Below are 19,467 nucleotides of genomic sequence, written 5' to 3'. Positions count from 1 at the left end.
CGTCACAAGTGGCAACGTAAAGCTGTGTGGAGGAAATGGAGATCTGTTAACAGGACTGTTACTTTGTCTCTTACTTGTGTTAAAAGAAATATGACTATTTGCAGTCTTCAGCACAGTATTCATATTTTAAACTGCTTTAAGGTAAGTCATTGGCCCATGATTTTCCTCCCAGTGAAGCAGCCGGGTCACTTAAAACTTTCCCTTCCACAACCGCTTTCCAAGGTTTTGAAGTTTTTCTCTCTGCGTTGGTTGAATTTCAGATGTTCTCACCACCTCTGGTTTTCACCTGCTTATGCCACGTTCATGCAAAAGCACGTGCTGCAGAGAGCCCGGCTTGCTGCCAGCGGAGCCTGCAGGGATGGCAGCAATAAATGCCAGCCCGGTGGTGGGCCCTGAGAGCTGCACACAGGAGGAGCAAGGAAAGGAGGGACACACAAATGTGTGACCAGTCCCACAGTGTTGCAGGGAGGAAAATTGGTCTGACAGCATCAGTACCGGCATTTACAGGCATATCACAGCCGAGCACTGGGTGTGTCGGTAGCTCCATGGTCTCCTTACCCAGATTCTCCAGCAATTCTGTTCCTGTGCAGTACAGCCAGGGGTTGCTGCAACTGTAATCTTTTGCTTGGTTACTGCAGTAATTTTTCTTTGCTTGCAGGTTTTTGTGTTGTTCCGAATGTCAGCTTTAATCTGTTTTAACCCTATTGTTTTAGCCACTTTATGCCAATGGTCTAGTTGTGTCACTGCTGATGCGTACCTGCCTATAATTAAATTGTCCAGAGATATTCCCTGTAGAGAGACAGACCGCCCCCAAAGACAACTGACTGAACTTTATCAAAAGTTTATTCATCATTTAATATTCCTGAAATGAGACAGAATGAAGATCCCCTGCGCCACCTGTAGTTCAACTCACGTATTTTCAGCTATGGTCCTTGGAGAGGAAATGCCTTCAACATTGTACATAGCGTAAGCAAAAGACTTGATTGTGTGGTAGTTTCTAATGAGCTCAAAACCCACGGGCCAAACTGAGTATCTTCTGGGTGCTAACACAGCTTGTGAGGTGGGTGCTATGTTTTTTCTTCCAGTTTGATTTCCAGATGAACCCACCTTGTTAGCAAAGGTACAACAACACAAGAGCTTGGATGTTACCAGGAGGCCGTCAGGAAGCGCCGTGGAAAAGATGAGAGAGAGAACAGGAGAAATCAGAAGATGCCAGAAGAGAGAGCATTTTCCCTTTGGAGTTTCCTTTCAAAATCTCTCTCTTTTTTTTTTTTTTCTCTCCCCCCCACCCCAAAGTACAGGCAGCAGTAGTCCACGTCCCAGTCCTAGCAATAACCCTTGCATACTTCCTAGTGAATTACATGGACTCAGGGAAGCATCTTTTCAGTCCTTGTAGAAAATTCCTGGCTTCTAGATAATCCAGGTGAGAAAACAAACTCTTAACATTTTAATAATTTAATTTTCTTTTCTTTACAACAGCAACAACAAAGATTTTTAAGTACCAAGACAATGATTGAAATACTAACGCTTGAATAGTCATCACGGTCCCATGAATAATAGTAGGTATTTACATGAAACTATGTTTTATTCACTTAAGAGAAAAAGGGGCTGTATTTTATTACGGCAATTCTTGTATTAATTTGGCACATAGCTGTAGGCACACAGCAGCTGCACCTAGGGCCAGGTTTTAATTTTTGCCTTTTTTTTCCTTAGTCAGTTGTGTGCAAGAATGAAAAGCTTCCTTTAGAAACAGTTTTTTGCGCTTATTCCTCCTTGCAACCTTTGAAGCTGCCTTTGGATTCTCAGCCACTAACCTTCAGGGGCTGTCTTCAGGCTTACAAGGACCTTCTTCTGGATATTTTCTTCAGGTTTCCCTTTAGAGGATCCTGCTGATTAAGCCTGCCTCGCCTCTCCCCCCCTTACCTGCTCTTGCTGTTGTCCTCCTTGCCTTTTGTGGTTTCTCTCCAGCACCTCTCAAGTTCTCTCTGATTCCAAACCCACAGCTGCTTAAACTACAATTTATTTAGGGCTTTCAGAAAAGCACTGGGTGATAGCAGTATCTTAACAGGATCTTACAAGCTCTCAGCAAAGAACAGTCTTTGGATCTTAGTGTGTTTCTTGTGATTTTAAAGTTAACAGTAGATGAATTTGAATCTTGTACACAACTGTATAAACTAAAAGGGCCTAACAAAGCCTGATCTTCCTGACAAGATGACCGAATCTAGAGATGCCTTGCTCTGACTTTTGCATATCATTTCAAAAACATACAGTCCTGCTGAATGTCAGCCAGCACAACTCTCTCAACAACAAACAGCTTTCAACAAGACAGAATCTTCATTTTCCTGCTACCCTTAAACAAGAGAATGATCCTTCTTTTAGACATTAATCTTGCTTGAAATTTGGAAAAAAAAAAGAATTACTTATGGTTTTGAAGTTCTTGTACAATGATGCATGACATTTTTAATTTTCTTGTGGACTTTTCAAAAGGTGATGTTGAAATGAAGAGTCAAGTAGACAACCACACCCTGCGTACAGCTGCGAGCAGTTTTTAAATGCTCCAAGCAAAGGTTTTACAGCAATAGGCTAAGAAAGATACTTACAATAATGGAAATGTACTTTAAATTCTAGCTATAAATATCTGCTGATGTATCTAAGCAAGTAACTTTACTCATTCAATAGTTTCTTTTGGAACACTGGACATGCTTTATTTCATTTTTTTTTTCCACAATTTATTTAAACATCTCACATATACAAAATACATTTTCTTTTTTTTGAGAAGTGATGATTCTTTTTTACCCATTGTAGAAGATGAAAATGAGATTTGAAAGCAGGCACACCTGATTTTGGAGGAAGAGGACAAAGATGAGGACAAATGATCCACATGCTTAAGCTGGGGTGAGACAGGACATTCTAAGCTTTGAGACAGACTTCAAAGAAACAGAAGAAATATTTTAAATGTTGTTAGCACCATCGAAGTTCAAGTATTGGAAAGATACTCTGTAATAATGAAATTAGCACCACTGTCTTCTGAGTGGAACTGAAAGTAACTCATATGATATGGAGAAGTGCCTACAAAGGATGTGGATCACACTTAGTTTAGTGTATGAGGTAGTTTAAACCTTTGGAAGTCATGGTTTTAAACTTCCTCTGTGGAAGATATTCAAAGGCCACAAGTGGTGCAAACTTTCATGATTTTTTTATTTTTTTTTTTTTCTTTACAAAGGTTGACATTTCCCAAAGCAAGGTGTTAAAATCTTGAAAGACTTCCAAGTCCTTTTGGGGCTGTATTAAATTTCATTGCACAATGCTCCAATCAATTCTTCTCCTTCTCTTTCGCCCAGAGTTTAAGCAAGTAGATGAACAGAAGGAATGGAAGGAGTCAGCTTTCATTATAAAGAGAAATGACAAAGAGAATAATTTTGGGGGGGGGCTTTAAGTTAATTTTAGTTCATTTATTTGAAACAGACTGGGCCAATGTCCAAACCGAATTCTTGGTCAGCGCCGCCAATATCCAAAGGTGCAATGTCGAGGATGGGCAAGCGAGATGGCTTATTTGTTCTGTATTCAATGATCGTTTTGCCCCATTGATTGTTCTTTTTCTGCAAGAGAAGATTCATTAGAGTTGTTATTGCATTGTTCATAGTACTGAGAATTGTTCTACCTGATTCGATAATTTCTGAAAGAAGTTCACGTTAATTTTGCTGCCATTGTTTGCAAGTAAGATACCCATATCAAACCATTCATATCTCTGATAAAGAGGAAACATTTACTTTAATCTTCTGAAGTAGTGTGTGATGCTCTACATTACCATATTGTTCACACTGATGCTAAATCCTCAGAGAGCCTTGCCTGAGATACTGAAGACTTAATCCTGCCCCTCCTGCAGCTTGTGAACTACTTTCTAAAGAGTCTTCAGTTTACACAGAATTTGGGTCTGGTCCCTCTTAAAAGCCTTTTCTTTCATGCCACGCTGCACAGTACAGGTAGGATTTGTTTGTACCCCAGTCCTTGCCGCTTGTTAAAGATCAGCAGTTAGTTCTATAGGCTACTTATCTTCAGTGGGTAAAATTTTGCTGATCTCATGGATAATCTAGTCCTGAACGAAAGCACAACTCTGTCATTATCGCAATCATGGTGCACATGCTCCGTGTTACTTACAGAGCAGCCATCCTCAAGAACGCTGAAAGTGAATCTGCTGTTGCCTTCAGCTCGTAGTTCAACATCATTGGAGCCCTGCAGTATGACAGCCTTTTTAAGATTTCCAGTCTCCTCGTCCATGTAGGCAATGCTGTTCTTGCAGTGGTAGGTGATGTTCTGGGAGGCATGGTTGGCCAGCAGACGCATGAAGGCAAGCTGGGTGGCCATATCCTTTGAAGTCACGCCTTCATCGTTGTATTCAAACTGAAAAAACAGAAAGGAAAACAGTCAATTGTATTGCTGGGGAAAGGTGGGTGTTCGAGTGTTTGTTCTAGGAACATAAAAATCACAGAAGTCTGCCTACTGCAACTGCAGAGCTAGAGAACACCAAATGAAACTACCAGGAAATAGGCTGAAAACCAGGCACGAGTGGATGCAGTTATGCTGTAGAGCTCTGTTCCAAAATATTGCTGTTGGCAGTTCATGTGGATTTAAAGATGAGATCAGACATTTGAGGATTAGAAATCTATTGTTTCCATAAATACACAGAAACAATTCCGGGATCAAGGAAACCCTGATTTTTTTTTTAGTTTAATAAAATAGTGTCTGTGGATGTTATGGATGTTTGTTTCCTTCTTATATTCTTTTACAGCATTTGCTTTTAGCCAGTGAGAGAAACTGGACTCTAGACTACCCCAGTGATGAATTTTATGTTCTTATACTAAAGAACTTGGGACACTGATTTCATCAGACTAATTCAATTTCATTTAAGAGTTACGTAGTTAGGTCTCCTTAATTGTACATAAGAGATTTTCAACAGCTGTTGTCTAACATGCAGGTAGATGTATTTCTTGGTTTTACTTAGACCAGCAATTCTGAGTGTTACTGTAGCATACACTTAGGATCTATTATGTGTCATAAAAATATCTAGGGACAGTGCAATATATCAAAAATAAATCCCAATTAAAAGGATAAGCAAAGATGTTTTTCCTTATTTTTTCAGACAGTTTCTGGACTGTCTTTATACCAATGTACCATATTCCAGTTCAGGATTCCCTTAGAAATAGCCACTTATACTGAATTGATCATTTGCAGACACCAAGAAAAGTTAGAAAAATACTAAGAAATAATTTTAGTGAATTGTGATTCAACTCAGAAATGGAACCGAGTTCCCTTGAGAGAAAAGGTAAAAAGGTAGTTTTTCCCCTTTTCCTGTTTTCGTCTAAGAGTTTAAGCCAAGTTTTGCTCAGAGAGACAGTAGATGGGGAATTCTTCAGACAGCACTGTTGGAAACAATCACTCTAGTATATCACTTACCTGACTGCCACCATTGATCGTTTCACCAAACCATACGTGCTTCTTGTCCTTGGGATTCTTGTTGACATACCAGTTCTTAGTGGGAATATTCTCAGGGTTAGCATGGATGCAAGTCTCACCAGTGGCAAAGTCACAGTACGCTCTAATGGCATCTGCAGAGCAGCCTTGGTTAGGATCAATCCAGTAGAAACCTGTAATTGAGGAAAGAAATATGAACAATAGTCCATTGAGGTTAACATTTGCATTCAGTTTATATTTCATAGTTTGACTATAGGAACTCAAGAGAGAGGTGATGAATATCACAACTAAGTAAAATATTAGGGTGTCAGTTGGGAGAAACACGTATTTTAGATTGTCAATATATAGGAAATTTTATTCAAAAACTAGGCTTAAATATTTTTGTATTTTGAAAAATTATTGCAATAATTGCACAACGACAGATATGAAGAACTTGTCAGAATGACCTCATAGATAAGTATTTTCAATGAAGGCAGACAGAACTTCTTCACCTGTCATTTAGTATTTTCACCTGTTGGCCAGGGATACCCTTCATCAAAGAAAGCCAATAAGCTGAAAGGACTCCCTGGGACAGAAGGGGCAATCATCTGGCACTAACGTACCGCTGCTCCATTCTGGGTGGCTAAGTCTCAGGTCACGGCAGGTGCGAGCTGGGTTCTTTCTGGAGCCTTCTGGGGTCAGCAGGGTCTCAATTTGGTTGTTCAATGTTTTCAGAGTGGCATCAACTTCGTAATCCTTGGGTCTGAGAGAAGGCTGATCAGCCCGGTAGTATTCTGCGTCGTAGCCAACTTCATATCCACCACCATTGGGACCAGGAGGACCAGGGGGGCCAGGAGGACCAGGGGGGCCCTAAAGTTTTCCAAAAGCAAAAGACAAGAAGCATTCTCTTATAAATAGGGTTCTCAGCTGACTGCTTCTACACATGCATTGTCCTACCAAAGTCCTAGCACTCTCAGCTCTTATCTGAGGAAGGATTTATGCACCCGTTGTGTGGTGACTACTATGAGCTAAAGCAGTAGAAGATTGACTGTGTAGGGCTACCACATCTTTGTGCACATACTGGCTGGCCATAAGAAATGAACAAGGACTTCAGGTTTATTAGGGAACCGTTGAGATGTTCCCTATTCAGGAAACATTGAATGTTAACTCACAACAGCATTTGGAAGTTTTTTTCCCCCCAAATGAAAACACGTCTCTCTAAACTATTAAGCTTTTGAAGTTATTTTCTTGTAACTGTGACTGAAGTGTGTTAAAACAACAAAATAGAAGTTATACTCACAGCAGGGCCTTGGCTACCATGAGAGCCACGTGCACCAGCAGGGCCAATAGGTCCAGGGAGACCATTGCGACCGTCTTTACCAGGAGGACCAGAAGGACCGGGAGGACCCTGAAAGGAAACTCAGTTTAACGACAGTAGAGAACACTACAAAAAGGGATTTGTAAATGGGAGCGTAAAAATTTATTGCATAAAACAATGGGAGAATTATTTACATATGCTCTTATATTTACATACCCTTGGGCCAGCAGGACCGTTGTTACCAGGAGGACCTTGATCACCATGTTGGCCCTATTGGGAAAGGGAAAGACAAATGCACCGTCATTAAAAAATGCAGTGCCACACATTGTATTAGCATGATTCAAGAGGGAACTATAATCAGCAGATGTATTTGGGTTCACAGAATGGAAATCTAGGGCTACTGGCATTCATTAGTGGAGCTGGGATATAAAATGCCTGTTTTAGGGAGGGAGGAGAGAGGGTGAAAGGATATATTTACAGGGATAACCTATATAAAAAGGTCTCTACATTGTTTCTTCAGATTTTCTCAGAAGCCTTTAAAAGTAAGAGTCAGAATTCCGAAAGTGGATACCAGAATTTAAATGGAAGACAATCTACAAATGAATTCTGCTTCTCTGTGATACAAAAGCTTTGCAATTTCTGAGAAAAAAAGGAAATGATACTAAAACAAAAGCAGAGCTTTTTAATTGTGAGTAGTCAAATGCACTTTAGCTTCATGGCTTACAGTATTCACAGTTCTAAGATCAACTATCAATGGCATTATGAAAACTTGACATTTTTTGTGGAGAGCATTGAATGTTAAAGAGGATCTAATGGCCTTTGACAGATGCTGCCGACTGGAGTAAGTCAAAATACTGAGAATCATTTACTTACAGCAAGACCAGGAAGACCCTGCAATCCATTGTGTCCCTTCAGGCCAGGCAGACCTCTATGACCCTTGTCACCAGGTTCACCTTTCTCACCACGTGGACCTTGTGGGCCCTAGGAAGGGATACAGATGTCAGAGGAACAGAACAGAAGGCTTCAAGTAGTTATTACTCTCAAAGCAGGAATTAAGAACAAGCATTCTACGTTACGGCATAGGTTACCCCTGATTTACTTATGTGCATCCTGTTTAAACACCCAGGAAACGTGTCAGTGTCAACTTCAAGAGCCTCAGGATTGGTCCCAGGGGAGAGAAGGCTGATCGAGATTCTAGGTCTATAAATATTTACATCTCTTTAAGCACTACTTTTTGGGCTTGAGCGCAGTTGTGAGCCCTTAATAATAAAGCACGTTTTCTCTTCTTGCAAGCATGTAGTAATGTACTTAGAAATCAGACTTACAGCAAGACCTCTTGGACCAAAAGCACCAGCAGGACCGACGTGACCAACAGGACCCTGAAACAAGAAAAGAAAATGCATGTCACTGCTGTATATTGTACATCGTTTTCTGCAGATATGTTAAGCATATTTTTTTTATTACTTTTTACTTTATTACATTTATTAAGTAATTATCCACATATTGCAGGGTTTTGATGTATAATGTATACACGTATGATGGACAAATGTTAGTCCTGTATCAATCAAAAAATGCAAGATCTCATAAACTTACAGGATCACCACGGTTTCCAGCCTTTCCAGCAGGACCAACTTGACCATGAGGACCAGGAGCACCCACGGCACCACTGGGACCAGGGCTACCAGGAGCACCACGCTCACCCTGGAAACAAGGGAATACAAGAGGAGAGACTTACTACTGACCTACACATATTGGAATACTTCTTTCATAAGCATGAAATAGAAGGAAAGAACACATTACCTTGAAACCAGGAGCACCATCACGGCCTGGAGGACCATCATTTCCAGGATTGCCCTGTTAAAATACCATTTAAAAATATTAAATTCCATCAACATTCATATCACACAGAACTGTATGTCAGCCTAATTGCTCCCAGTGAGATTGAGAAGACATTAAGGTGAGATAGCTAAAGTCTTGAAGATAACAAACCCTTCATTACAGATGACACCTCGAGTCCCTACATTCACGTTCTCAGAAAACTAAGACAATCTTCAAATATTCTAGGTTTTACAAGATCAATAAAAAAACTTTTGTTGTTGTTCTTTTATTTCTCTAAATGAAAAGTTAGTACTGGAGTCCTCAGATTATCAAATAAGCTTCCCTGATATAGCCCACAGAAAGCTTTATAATAGTTATCTGTACAGGATAAAATAAAATATGTACACATTATCTTTTAAGTGTTATGTCTAGCCATTGTATGGATACCCTTCTTAAAGGTGAACTACTAACCTGGATGGCTAAGTTAGATAGATAAATTTATTCACTGCTCTGAAGAGCTGGTAGCAAGGCCACCAAGATATTGGAAGGTACAAGTTCACTAGCAGAACAACCACCAGTTGCATCCAGATTTTCTGTGTATTTGTCTTTGGCTCAAAACAAAAGCAATCCTGAAGAGGAAATAAGACAGCTTACATCACGACCAGCTTCACCAGGAGCACCATTTGGACCAGGAGAACCCACAGGACCAGAGGGACCACGAGCACCAGGAGGACCAGAAACACCCAGGGGACCAGGTTCACCCTAATACAGGAACAGTGGTAATAAAATGTGACATAATACAACAAAAACAGTCTTATAGAACTTTTGGCCTGTATCTAAGAGAAACATTTCTCTGTGATCAATTCTGAAGTGAAACAAACAAGGAGACAAGGAGAAACATATCTAACTATAGAAAATGTTATCTTCCTTCTAAATTTTCTGCCTCTATGCCTTGCTAAGAACAAAAACCTCTGATGCCATTCAAAAATATGCTCACCTGCAGACACAAATCTTGTCTGTAGCAAGCAATAATTTCTGCTGCTCTAAGTCTGTAGGCTCCGTATAACTATCATCTGTTTGCATGAGCAACAGAAACAGCAGAATCTAGATCTCCTGTCCCATAGTGTTCCCTAACAGGAGACCTCATTTTTCTTTACACTAGCCCGTTTAAAGCAGTTAACTAGACATATACTCACTGTTGCTCCAGAGATGCCTGGAAGACCACGTTCTCCCCGAGAGCCAGGCAGACCAAGGATACCAGGAGCACCAAGAATACCCTGAGGACCTGGGGTACCAGGAGGACCCTATGACATGAAGACATTATTTATATTAACAGAGAAAAAATGGTTTTAAAGGCCCTTCACACTTCTCATTTGTTCTGCTCTGTGACTGCTTTCCAATGATCTCAATGTGTGTCAGTGCCAGTTCCCACACAGAAGAATTTGTAACCAAGGCAGAAAACTTTAAACTCCAAAGGTAAAGGTCTGTGAGGAGGTAATGCTGGTTATACACCTCCCCTCCCCAACTGCTTCCACAACAGTGAAAGTGCTCTTTCTGAAAAACTGTCATATGCTTCTCCTTTCTAGACAAGATCTGTTGAGTCATTGCCATTCACTAACAGTGAGTGGTGCATGAAAACTGGGGTATTCAGTACAGAGAAAATGACTGTGTGAGGGGAACTGTGTGAGGGGATTCCACCGTGATCATCTGATTCTGAGATAGCCTTAGAAGATACATAGGCAGTTCCTAACATCTCTAGACAAGTCTTAGAGCTCTTTACTGACCCTTTGAAAGGCAAAGGCTGTTTAGTTAAGAGATTTTTCAATTTCCTTAAAATTTGAGCACGTGCTACTAAACTTGGCCTAAATAATCATCCTGACTGATCACCCTATTCATTATTCTTCATTACAGGCAGGCCCTCTACGTCAACTATGTTTTTATTACAACATAAAACTAGAACATTTTTTGCTTTATACTGGACATTATACAGCAAATTTTCAACTGTCACCTACAAAATGTTAATGCATGTCTGACAAGTACACCGAAGACTTTACTCTTAGCTACATCTTTATAAACAATTTCTTGAGTCTCAGTGGAGCTTCTGCTTAAAAGCTTTGACAAATTTAAGGGTAAAGGAGAAAAGCCCTTCAGAAGTACCAAAATAGTCTTAGAAGCTGCAACATTTACTTGAAGAGAGATAGTTTTAATGAGATGTGATACTTAGTAACTTACAGGAGCACCAGCCTCTCCAGATGGACCTTTCTCACCAGCAAAACCAGGTGGGCCAGCAATACCTTGTTCACCAGTACGGCCAACTGGACCAGCATCACCACGCAGGCCTCTAGCACCATCTTTACCAGCTGGGCCAGGAGGACCAGGGGGACCAGTGATGCCCTAGGATTGAGTATGAACATGACATCATTACAATATAGACTAATTAACTGGGGATAACAGGTTTCATTTTACGTCCACGTACAGAAATGGTACTTTGCAATAAACCAGTTATCAGCTGTTCCAGAAAAGCAACTGCTACTACTTTTGTTAGCAGTGGATAGCTGGAATCAGAATTATTGAATATATATTCACTATATCTAGTGAATGTGGCAGAATTTATATGAAAATATTGATTGGCTTTGGAGACATTAATTACAACTATAAGGTCTATGAGAAAAAAACTTTCAACAGGATTGTTTTGCTTTGGATACTTGGATTTAAAGTATATTTAAATACAGGAAAGAAATACCTTTTCCTAATGGTTGGAACACCCTTGTGAATAGGAAGTTTTACAAAAGTCAATATCAAATAAGAATTTTTGGCTGAGAAATAAAGCAGCAGTGACTCCCTTCTTAAACAAAAGGAGAGGTTGCCCTGTTTCAGACAGGGGATGGAACTGCAGATACTTTAGAAAGCGTGGACACAAGGTAATCTCTCCATACTTTTTGAGGAAGGTCACAACCTTGTTATTCTACTCAGTGGTAATGTAGTTACTCTCAATGAATAAAAACAAAAGAACCCCAGATTTTTACAAATGTCTAGGTACTTCAAGATGCAGACAGATGCTTGATGACTAGTAAAAAACTATACTAAATGCATAACTCCCACTCTGGGAATTTAAGCAGTTAAGTGACTCTCATCCAGGTAAAGACCTGAAGTAATTCCAGTACAGTCAGACTTTGAGTCCACGTAACTAAGATGAGGATTATCCCTAACCAATCCAACTTTGGATTTGTCTCCCATTAAAACTTTTTCATTAGTTACTTACAGCAGGGCCTGGAGGACCAACTCTTCCAGCAGCACCAGGGAAACCAGTCATGCCCTAAAAATAAAAGTAAAAAGGAAATTTGGTTTAAAGGAAACAATGACTTTATGGAAAGCAACAACATTAATGTTAAAAGCCTGAGGACTTACAGGAGGACCAGCATCACCACGAGGGCCAGCAGGACCAGCAGCGCCAGCAGGACCCTATATGTGAAGGATTGAAAGAGACAGGTGATTCAAGCAAAGACTGCTTATATTCACAAAAAGTGGAAGTCAAGGGGTCAATTTCACTCTTACAAAAGTTAAGGATGATTTTGTTATTTACTTTAATGAGAGGAGTACTGGGCCCTAAAACAGAATTTATGTCCTAATATTAGGGGTAAGAAATTCTCATGTATGTTTTAAATCAATATGGCAAGGACTGCAAAGAGTTGCATAAGGCATTTGTGACTCCAATGAATCTCCCTTGAAATCTCTCTTGCCAATGCATATACATCTAAGCAAATCTGGAAGTAAAAAGGTGAAAGGTGAAGTAAGGCAAAAACCAGGAAGTCCTCTGTTTGCACAGTATGACTGCTTCAGCCATGTACTTCCAAGGCCTGGTATTGCCCTAAAGCATATGGTAAGATCCCCAAGCCATGTTATCTTGCAACACTTCACAGTATTTCAAAGACCAAGGCCTGACTTTCTGCATTATTTCCACCAATTCCCCAGTAATGGGCTGCATGCAGGTGAAGTAGTGGATACCTTTGGGCTATAAAGGTGTAAGCACATTAAAAGCCTTTTTGCAAGTGGGTGCACAGACAAATTTGCACATACGCTTCGGCATGACTGGGACTGAAACTCAATTTGCAACAGCATATCTTGTCTTTGAGAGGAAGGTATCAGGGTCCTCAGCTCAGGAACTTACCCACAAACACCCCCTGAATGGTCCAAGATAGACTGATTTTGCTGATCTTCAGGGCAAGTTGAAAATTATTTACTTATTTCTCTTCCTTTCAGTTCCAGACTCACGATCTGAGCCCACATAAATAGATTGACAAAGTTTATATAGTGGGTGAAAATCAGAATGCTGACTTTCCTCACAGCCTAGTTTGAAATTTTTCTTTTTTTAATTACCTTTTCAAAATTCAAGGCCTTCAGGCTAGCATATTTCTTGCTTAGCACAGTTAGGAACCACGCATTTTACAAAGACAGTTCACTTACTGGTGGTCCAGAAGCACCAACTGGCCCAATAGCACCTGTGGGTCCTGTTTCACCCTTAGGTCCTTTAGGTCCACGTTCGCCTTTAGCACCAGGCTGACCAGCTGCACCCTATGGGCAGAAAAGAAACACACACAATAAGGAGTTGGAAAAACATACAAAGAAAGTAAAGGAATGGTGTGAATCAGTAAGAGTAAGAGAGCGACAATACTCACAGGAGGTCCAGCAAATCCACTAGGACCTACGGGACCGGGCTCACCACGTTCACCCTAAAGAGAGGACAATGAATTGGCTTTAAGAGGGCATTTTTCTGAACATCATGTCTTTGACACAAGACTAGTGGAAGGAATTTCTGCTTACAGGAATACCACGGGCACCAGCAGGACCGGCAGGACCAGCAGGACCTCCTTCACCCTGAAACAGAAGGCAGAAGACATGATGTGGGGGAACACCACGCTAGTCAGAACACAGTAGACCCTGTGGTACAGATGCATAAGTAAATCTCCACTTGTCTCTGTTTTGACTTGCACTGCTTTAATAGTTTCTGATGACAATTGGACAGGGTAAAGAATCATTATGAGTTAATGCGTGGTTCTTCAACACCATATCAGAATGTCTTCCCACTGCATGAGCAGGATCATGGCAATTAGCCTCAACTGGAAGGAATTCTGATAAAGCCCAAATCAAAGTTTTCTTGCAGTAAAAACCACTGCCATATAGGTGTTTATCCCTTCCCTGTCCTTTTAAGGAGAGACATGGGTGCTATGGCTAAATCCCAGTAAGTCTTGCCTTCCAGATGTGAAAAACTTACAAAACTTACACTCTAACAAGTTGGAATTGTTTTTTGTTAGACTAGACACTTCATCTTCAATACTCCTGCTGTGGGTAAACTATATAAACAAGCAAGATTATTTTTCGTTCAAAGAATAGACTTACCCGATCACCAGCACCACCAGCAGGGCCAGGAGCACCAATAGCACCAGGGAGACCCTATAGGTCAAGAGACAGGACAACATTTCTGACAATATGTAAGCAAGATTGACTACTTAATTTTTTTTCCTCTTTTCTCCTGGAGATAGATATGTGATTTTCTTGCAGGTATTTTAATATAAAGAACACTTAATATAAAGGACACATGATTTTGTCAAATAAAATCTATGCCATTATTTTCTTCCCAAAGCATGCAATCTAGGACAGGCAGCCAAGATGTCAAATTAATGATAATTTTGTGTTTTTACAAGCTGCCTTTTGAATTGGTTGTCTTTGGGCTGAGCCTATAAACTTCCAGAGGACAATATCACATTGAAAACTGTCTATGAAATACATTGATCTCTGCTGATGTCATTTCTCTGCTTGTGTGCATGAGAAGTGATCGCTTTTCTCACTCCCCAGATTCAAACATCTCTGGATAAGGTGCTACATAATCATGCTAGTTTGCCTCAAAAGCAAACAGCTGTAAAAGGAAATAAAACACACTGGAAAATGAAAATCCTAAATATTCTTTTAGTCACTTAAGTTCTGAAGTGCAGCAAGGCAAACTCAAGTAGAACCAAGGAATACTTACACGAGCACCATCTCTTCCTGTGGCACCAGTATCACCTCTCAGACCTGGGGCACCCTAGAAAAATCATACACAGAGGAAAAAAGCAATTATATTGGCAATGAACAAAATAGTTTCTAAGAAAGAAGCCCTGAGCTGTTTGCTGAGTATACATGCATTACAGAGATATATATCATGGTGGGTTTGGTGTGAGAACAGACTTATTAACCTGCACGTCAGTGCATAGTATTTTACAAAAAATTGTAAGCAATTTTTATCCTAAGTTCCTTACAATTGCATTTACACTAAATGGCTATTGTTTTGACTGAAAAAATCTAAGTTCCAGAAATCTCAGTATACAGTTTAAATAATGAACAGAATAGAATTTAGAACAAGATGTACTTAACAAGATAGAAATCAATCAAGGATAATTATATGAATAAAACAGAGGTTGCGACAGGACTTGCACTTAACTAGACTTCACAGCTTTATAAAACTGCTTATGCCAGCTAAAATGGTTTCTGATTTTATTTATATCTGATATAATCACAACATTTTTGTGATTGATTTACATGTCATAGGCACTGCACCTGGAGTTGAACTGTTAGGGATTTGATCAGAGATTCAGTCCTTTGTGATCTGTAAGCCCATTCCTGCTGTAAAGCCTACACAAATTTAATATTGCTTTGGTAAAGGTAAGCTGATCATTACCCAACCCTGTGAAGTACTAACTGCCACTTAAACCAATTTGCAAAGAGCAAAGATCAAAATACAGCCTTAGTACCTCAAAAGATTGTCAGTCTGTTGGACCAACAAAACTTGTATTCATGGAGTATTAATGAAACACTGAAATACAGTTTCACAATATTTGAAAGTCATTTGGGTAACCTGCTTTTTTTTTTTCCAGCTAATGTAATTCAGGTATCTCCCAAACCTGCGTATGCCATAACAAAGCAGATTAGACCACCAATCTTACCTTCTCACCCTTGCCTCCTGGAACACCAGCAACACCTCTCTCTCCTGGGATTCCACCAGGGCCAGCAGGGCCAGGACCACCAGCAGCACCAACATTACCAGGCTCACCCTAGCAGCAACAGGATATCTTGTAAGACAGAGTGAAATAATTCATACAATACGGAACAAAATTGTTATTACTACTAAGACCATCATTCTGCTTACTCCTACTGAGTCTATTTAAAAGACTTTGGTCTCAAGCTATTGTATTTATTTTACTTTTTCAGCTAGTGAAGATGTCAGACATGAACCCTGACTCTGTGAACTCCTGAGGTTTTAGTCTGTCCCACAATCTAAAGTAAACTTTTGTAGAAAGAGTATATGTGAAAATCTTGAAAATTGAGCCCCACACTCAGCATCCAGACAGTGTTAGCTTGGTAGATGATCACTCATTATCATGCTAATGTTTTGGGGAAAATATTGCTTACTAGACTCAAGAACATCTTGCCCCAGGTGGGTATAAACAGAGCTTAGTATGAATTTTGGCCAAAATCTTCAACCCTGGATCAGAGTAACAGTATTCCTAGATGAGAAGCTGTATTCAAACTGATTTCAAATAGGAGCTCCCCTTCTATACTCTGTAGAGCTAAACAAAAAATCTGTTAGTGGGGACTATCTGTGAGCTTTACTACTACTATCATGGAGCCTTACTACTTGAAGTAATGGCCTAGTGGCTATGGTGTGGAGGTTACCCATTACCAGCAATCAGCTATGCTCAGTAAAGAAGGCTTTTGACTGCCCTCATCAGCAATTCAACAGTGAGGCAATAGCAGCTAGAAGAGACAGAGACATACCTTGTTACCATCAGGGCCTGGTGGGCCAGATGGACCACGGCTTCCAATGGGACCAGCAGGACCAACAGCACCACTTTCACCAGGAGGACCACGCTCACCCTGCAAGAGACAGTCTGATTGGAGATTTTCCTTGAATTGGTCTGTAGCTTAGAGATTTAAAAGAACTGACTGATAGCAGTGACATTATGATGCATTTTTAGCTGAAAAAACTATTATTAATATTAAAATTATGGACATTAACTAAATTGGTCAGAAGAACTGTCTCTAGCTTTTGACACAAATATAGCAAGGTACCAAAGTCTTGCATCATAACAGCTGACAATTAAATTACAGGTACTTCTTGGTCATGAACTTTGGCTACTGCGCTTACTCTTGAATAATGACTTGAATACTGTTGTCAAATGGAGCTTCTGATATCAATTTGAGGGCAGATAATTGCAAGGGAGTGAAGAGAAGTGAAGGCAGTATCTTCTAATGACTATTCCAGGCTCTGGATTCTGCCCACCATTTGTTTACAATGACATTACATGGGAGGCAGGAGCTGGCTAGCAAGGGATGGTATCACTGAACTGGTCAGGATTAAGTCGACCTACAGACAATGGAGCTGAAAATTCTCCTATGTACCAGGCCTCAGAACAACACTGTAGGACCAGTCTTTTGCCATCCACACTCTCATTGTGAAGACTGTTAATGCATAAAAAATAAGATCAGCTCATCAGGACCTCATTACTTGGATAATATTTGTATTGCTTGTCTAGAAGTTTACTAACACTGGCGTGTATTGTATAATCATGCACCCTGACAACTGGAAAGAGCAGAGAAAGTTCTCTTGCCGGGTAGTCAGTCTGCTGTGTTCTGTACCCAAGAAGAGCTGTTTGTCTTGAGAAACTTGTAAAAGTACATAGTTCATATTATTACTGAACACTTTATTAAGACAGTCTCTACTAGATTTCAGATGAAATACTCACTCTTGGGCCAGCAGGACCAGGGACACCAAATTCACCGTGAAGACCCTAGAAGAGAGGAGACGGATTGATGAAAGTTATTTCAAAAGCAAAATTATTAGTTTAAACTGAATGTTTCTTAGCAGTAAATAGAAATGCTTCTCAAATTGCAGCAGTATATTGAAAATCTTCAGACTAAAATGAATCTTTTAGATACATAAATGCTTTTCATATAACTGCACAAAAATCTCAGAGCATACATGATAATAGCTGTACTTCTTGTGTGAAGAGCTACTGAACTCCAAGCTCATTTGTAAGGCACATGCAATGTAAATTCTTTTACAATGGGACATGGAATGGTGTAACTATAAAATTTAAGGGTGATTATGATGCATAGGATGCACAATTTGCAGATTCCACCACACATTAACTGTGCAGAACTTGGTGCATGAATTATCACTGTTACCTCAGTTGTACGCCATTGTAAAACCACTGAAATCAGTTATGTGCAAAGCCATACAACTGGAGTAATGCCAATTAGACTGAACCTTGTAGATTTCAAGAGAAATTTGGAATAAAATATTCATGTACTGTCTTGTCTTTTGTGGGGGATATTGTTGCTTATTGCCCAAAAAGCAAAGGATTGGTTTTATTTTTCCATACCAGAACTTTGAAAAAAGGAGTATGTTGCAAATGACAGAGGACCTTCTCCATTTATGGCTACCTTTAACAAAAGGGACTATTAAACTTTACATATAACACAGATCACTTTGTTTTGCGAATGGATTCAACAAGCACTTGCTTCACCACATGTGCAGTTGTAAACATAATGCTTATGCAATACCTGCCCATACTTGTGAAGTACTGTGTATGGCACTCACCCTTTCACCGGGTTTACCAGCTTCACCAGCTGGACCTGAGGGACCTGGCAGACCCTAAGCGTAAAAAAAACAAGGATACAAATAAAGTTAAGGCAGAAGCACTTCATGCTTTGTAAAACAGATAAAGTTGGGCAGAGCACATAGTTACTTACCTGGAAGCCAGGAGGGCCAGCTGGACCTTGTTCACCCTTTGCACCTTGGTTGCCCTGGATAGAATAAAAAAAACAAGGGATTAGTTTGGTAGCAGAAATACAGAAAAATGGATTTGAAAATGGGAAGTCCCATTGATGAAAGAAATCAGCTATTGGATCTGTGTGGAGTCTATTACTTACAGTGACACCAGGAGGACCTTGAGCACCGTTGTTTCCCTCAGGACCAGGAGCACCCTAGATGTGTTCAAGTAGAAAGCTGTTAAAGTTTTGATTTGTTATAACTCTCTTAAGTACCTCTGTGTCAAAAACAAAGGTCTCTGGCTGCATCTTTTGAACTCACACTGGTACATTTAAGCTGAAGTCTTAGGTTTATTTGACTTACCTATTTGCTTCTAAGAGCTTCACTGTCAAAAAGCACTGGAGATGCTTATACATTTAATGTACTAGAGATGCTTACACTGCATTTGTTTTAGTAACTGCAGTGCCTTCATCCTTACAAAAACTTCCTTTGGAATTATAGATATAGGAACCTGGCTGAGAGACTGTATTTTTCCCAGAACAAACCAATTATTGAAACCCTCACATGGAAGATTTACTAAATTACAACTATCAGTAAGAAAGTGCTGGAAATTTATAGAATAAATTAGAAACTATACACTCTCCTCAAAAATTTGCACAGGAAGTGCTATTTTCTCCTCTTAATAGGAAGCTAATACCCCATAATTAATTACTAAATTAATACCCAGTAGGGATAATTTTCATTTACACTAATATTAATCCTTAAGTAATAATCCCCACTGACATGAAGCTGTATGAATGAGTTCTAAAGTGCTTTTCTGTTTCATCACCTACTCATGCTTGCACAAGAAAGTGTTATCTTATTACAGAGGCTTTGAAAATCTATGTTTTTCTCTATGGAGTTTCATAAAAAAGACATATCCACATACCCGTGGGCCAGCAAGACCAACATTGCCTTTTTCACCAGGTTTGCCAGGTTCACCCTGAAGTCAAAAAGAAAAAAACACCAAAATTTAACAAAGACTTCATATTAGGTTCAGTCTAAACTACTGGATAGAGACTGATACTCTCCTTGC

General features: G+C 39.8%; 1 protein-coding gene across 2 annotated transcripts in view; it reads right to left on the bottom strand.

Annotated features, from left to right (window-relative positions):
- Nucleotides 1-3,179: 3,179 nt before the first annotated feature.
- COL1A2 (collagen type I alpha 2 chain) overlaps nt 3,180-19,467 on the bottom strand; it is a 37,014-nt gene continuing 20,726 nt past the window's right edge. For both annotated transcript variants that reach the window (XM_040549604.1, XM_040549605.1), the window contains exons 26-52: nt 19,321-19,374; nt 18,554-18,607; nt 18,374-18,427; nt 18,222-18,275; nt 17,365-17,409; nt 16,397-16,495; nt 15,565-15,672; nt 14,613-14,666; nt 13,985-14,038; nt 13,409-13,462; nt 13,264-13,317; nt 13,052-13,159; nt 11,996-12,049; nt 11,850-11,903; nt 10,820-10,981; nt 9,784-9,891; nt 9,242-9,349; nt 8,570-8,623; nt 8,363-8,470; nt 8,095-8,148; nt 7,643-7,750; nt 6,986-7,039; nt 6,752-6,859; nt 6,075-6,321; nt 5,455-5,645; nt 4,159-4,401; nt 3,180-3,599 (exon numbers count right to left, since the gene is read on the bottom strand). In XM_040549604.1, the coding sequence (XP_040405538.1) occupies nt 3,453-3,599; nt 4,159-4,401; nt 5,455-5,645; nt 6,075-6,321; nt 6,752-6,859; nt 6,986-7,039; nt 7,643-7,750; nt 8,095-8,148; nt 8,363-8,470; nt 8,570-8,623; nt 9,242-9,349; nt 9,784-9,891; nt 10,820-10,981; nt 11,850-11,903; nt 11,996-12,049; nt 13,052-13,159; nt 13,264-13,317; nt 13,409-13,462; nt 13,985-14,038; nt 14,613-14,666; nt 15,565-15,672; nt 16,397-16,495; nt 17,365-17,409; nt 18,222-18,275; nt 18,374-18,427; nt 18,554-18,607; nt 19,321-19,374 (2,592 nt within the window). In that variant the 3' untranslated portion in view covers nt 3,180-3,452. The remainder of the gene's footprint in view (nt 3,600-4,158; nt 4,402-5,454; nt 5,646-6,074; nt 6,322-6,751; nt 6,860-6,985; nt 7,040-7,642; nt 7,751-8,094; nt 8,149-8,362; nt 8,471-8,569; nt 8,624-9,241; nt 9,350-9,783; nt 9,892-10,819; nt 10,982-11,849; nt 11,904-11,995; nt 12,050-13,051; nt 13,160-13,263; nt 13,318-13,408; nt 13,463-13,984; nt 14,039-14,612; nt 14,667-15,564; nt 15,673-16,396; nt 16,496-17,364; nt 17,410-18,221; nt 18,276-18,373; nt 18,428-18,553; nt 18,608-19,320; nt 19,375-19,467) is intronic.

The sequence above is a fragment of the Cygnus olor genome, chromosome 2 (assembly GCF_009769625.2).
Source record: "Cygnus olor isolate bCygOlo1 chromosome 2, bCygOlo1.pri.v2, whole genome shotgun sequence".
Taxonomy (NCBI): domain Eukaryota; kingdom Metazoa; phylum Chordata; class Aves; order Anseriformes; family Anatidae; genus Cygnus; species Cygnus olor.
The sequence above is the reverse complement of the archived record's forward strand: the minus strand, read 5'-3'. Positions and strand labels throughout refer to the sequence as shown.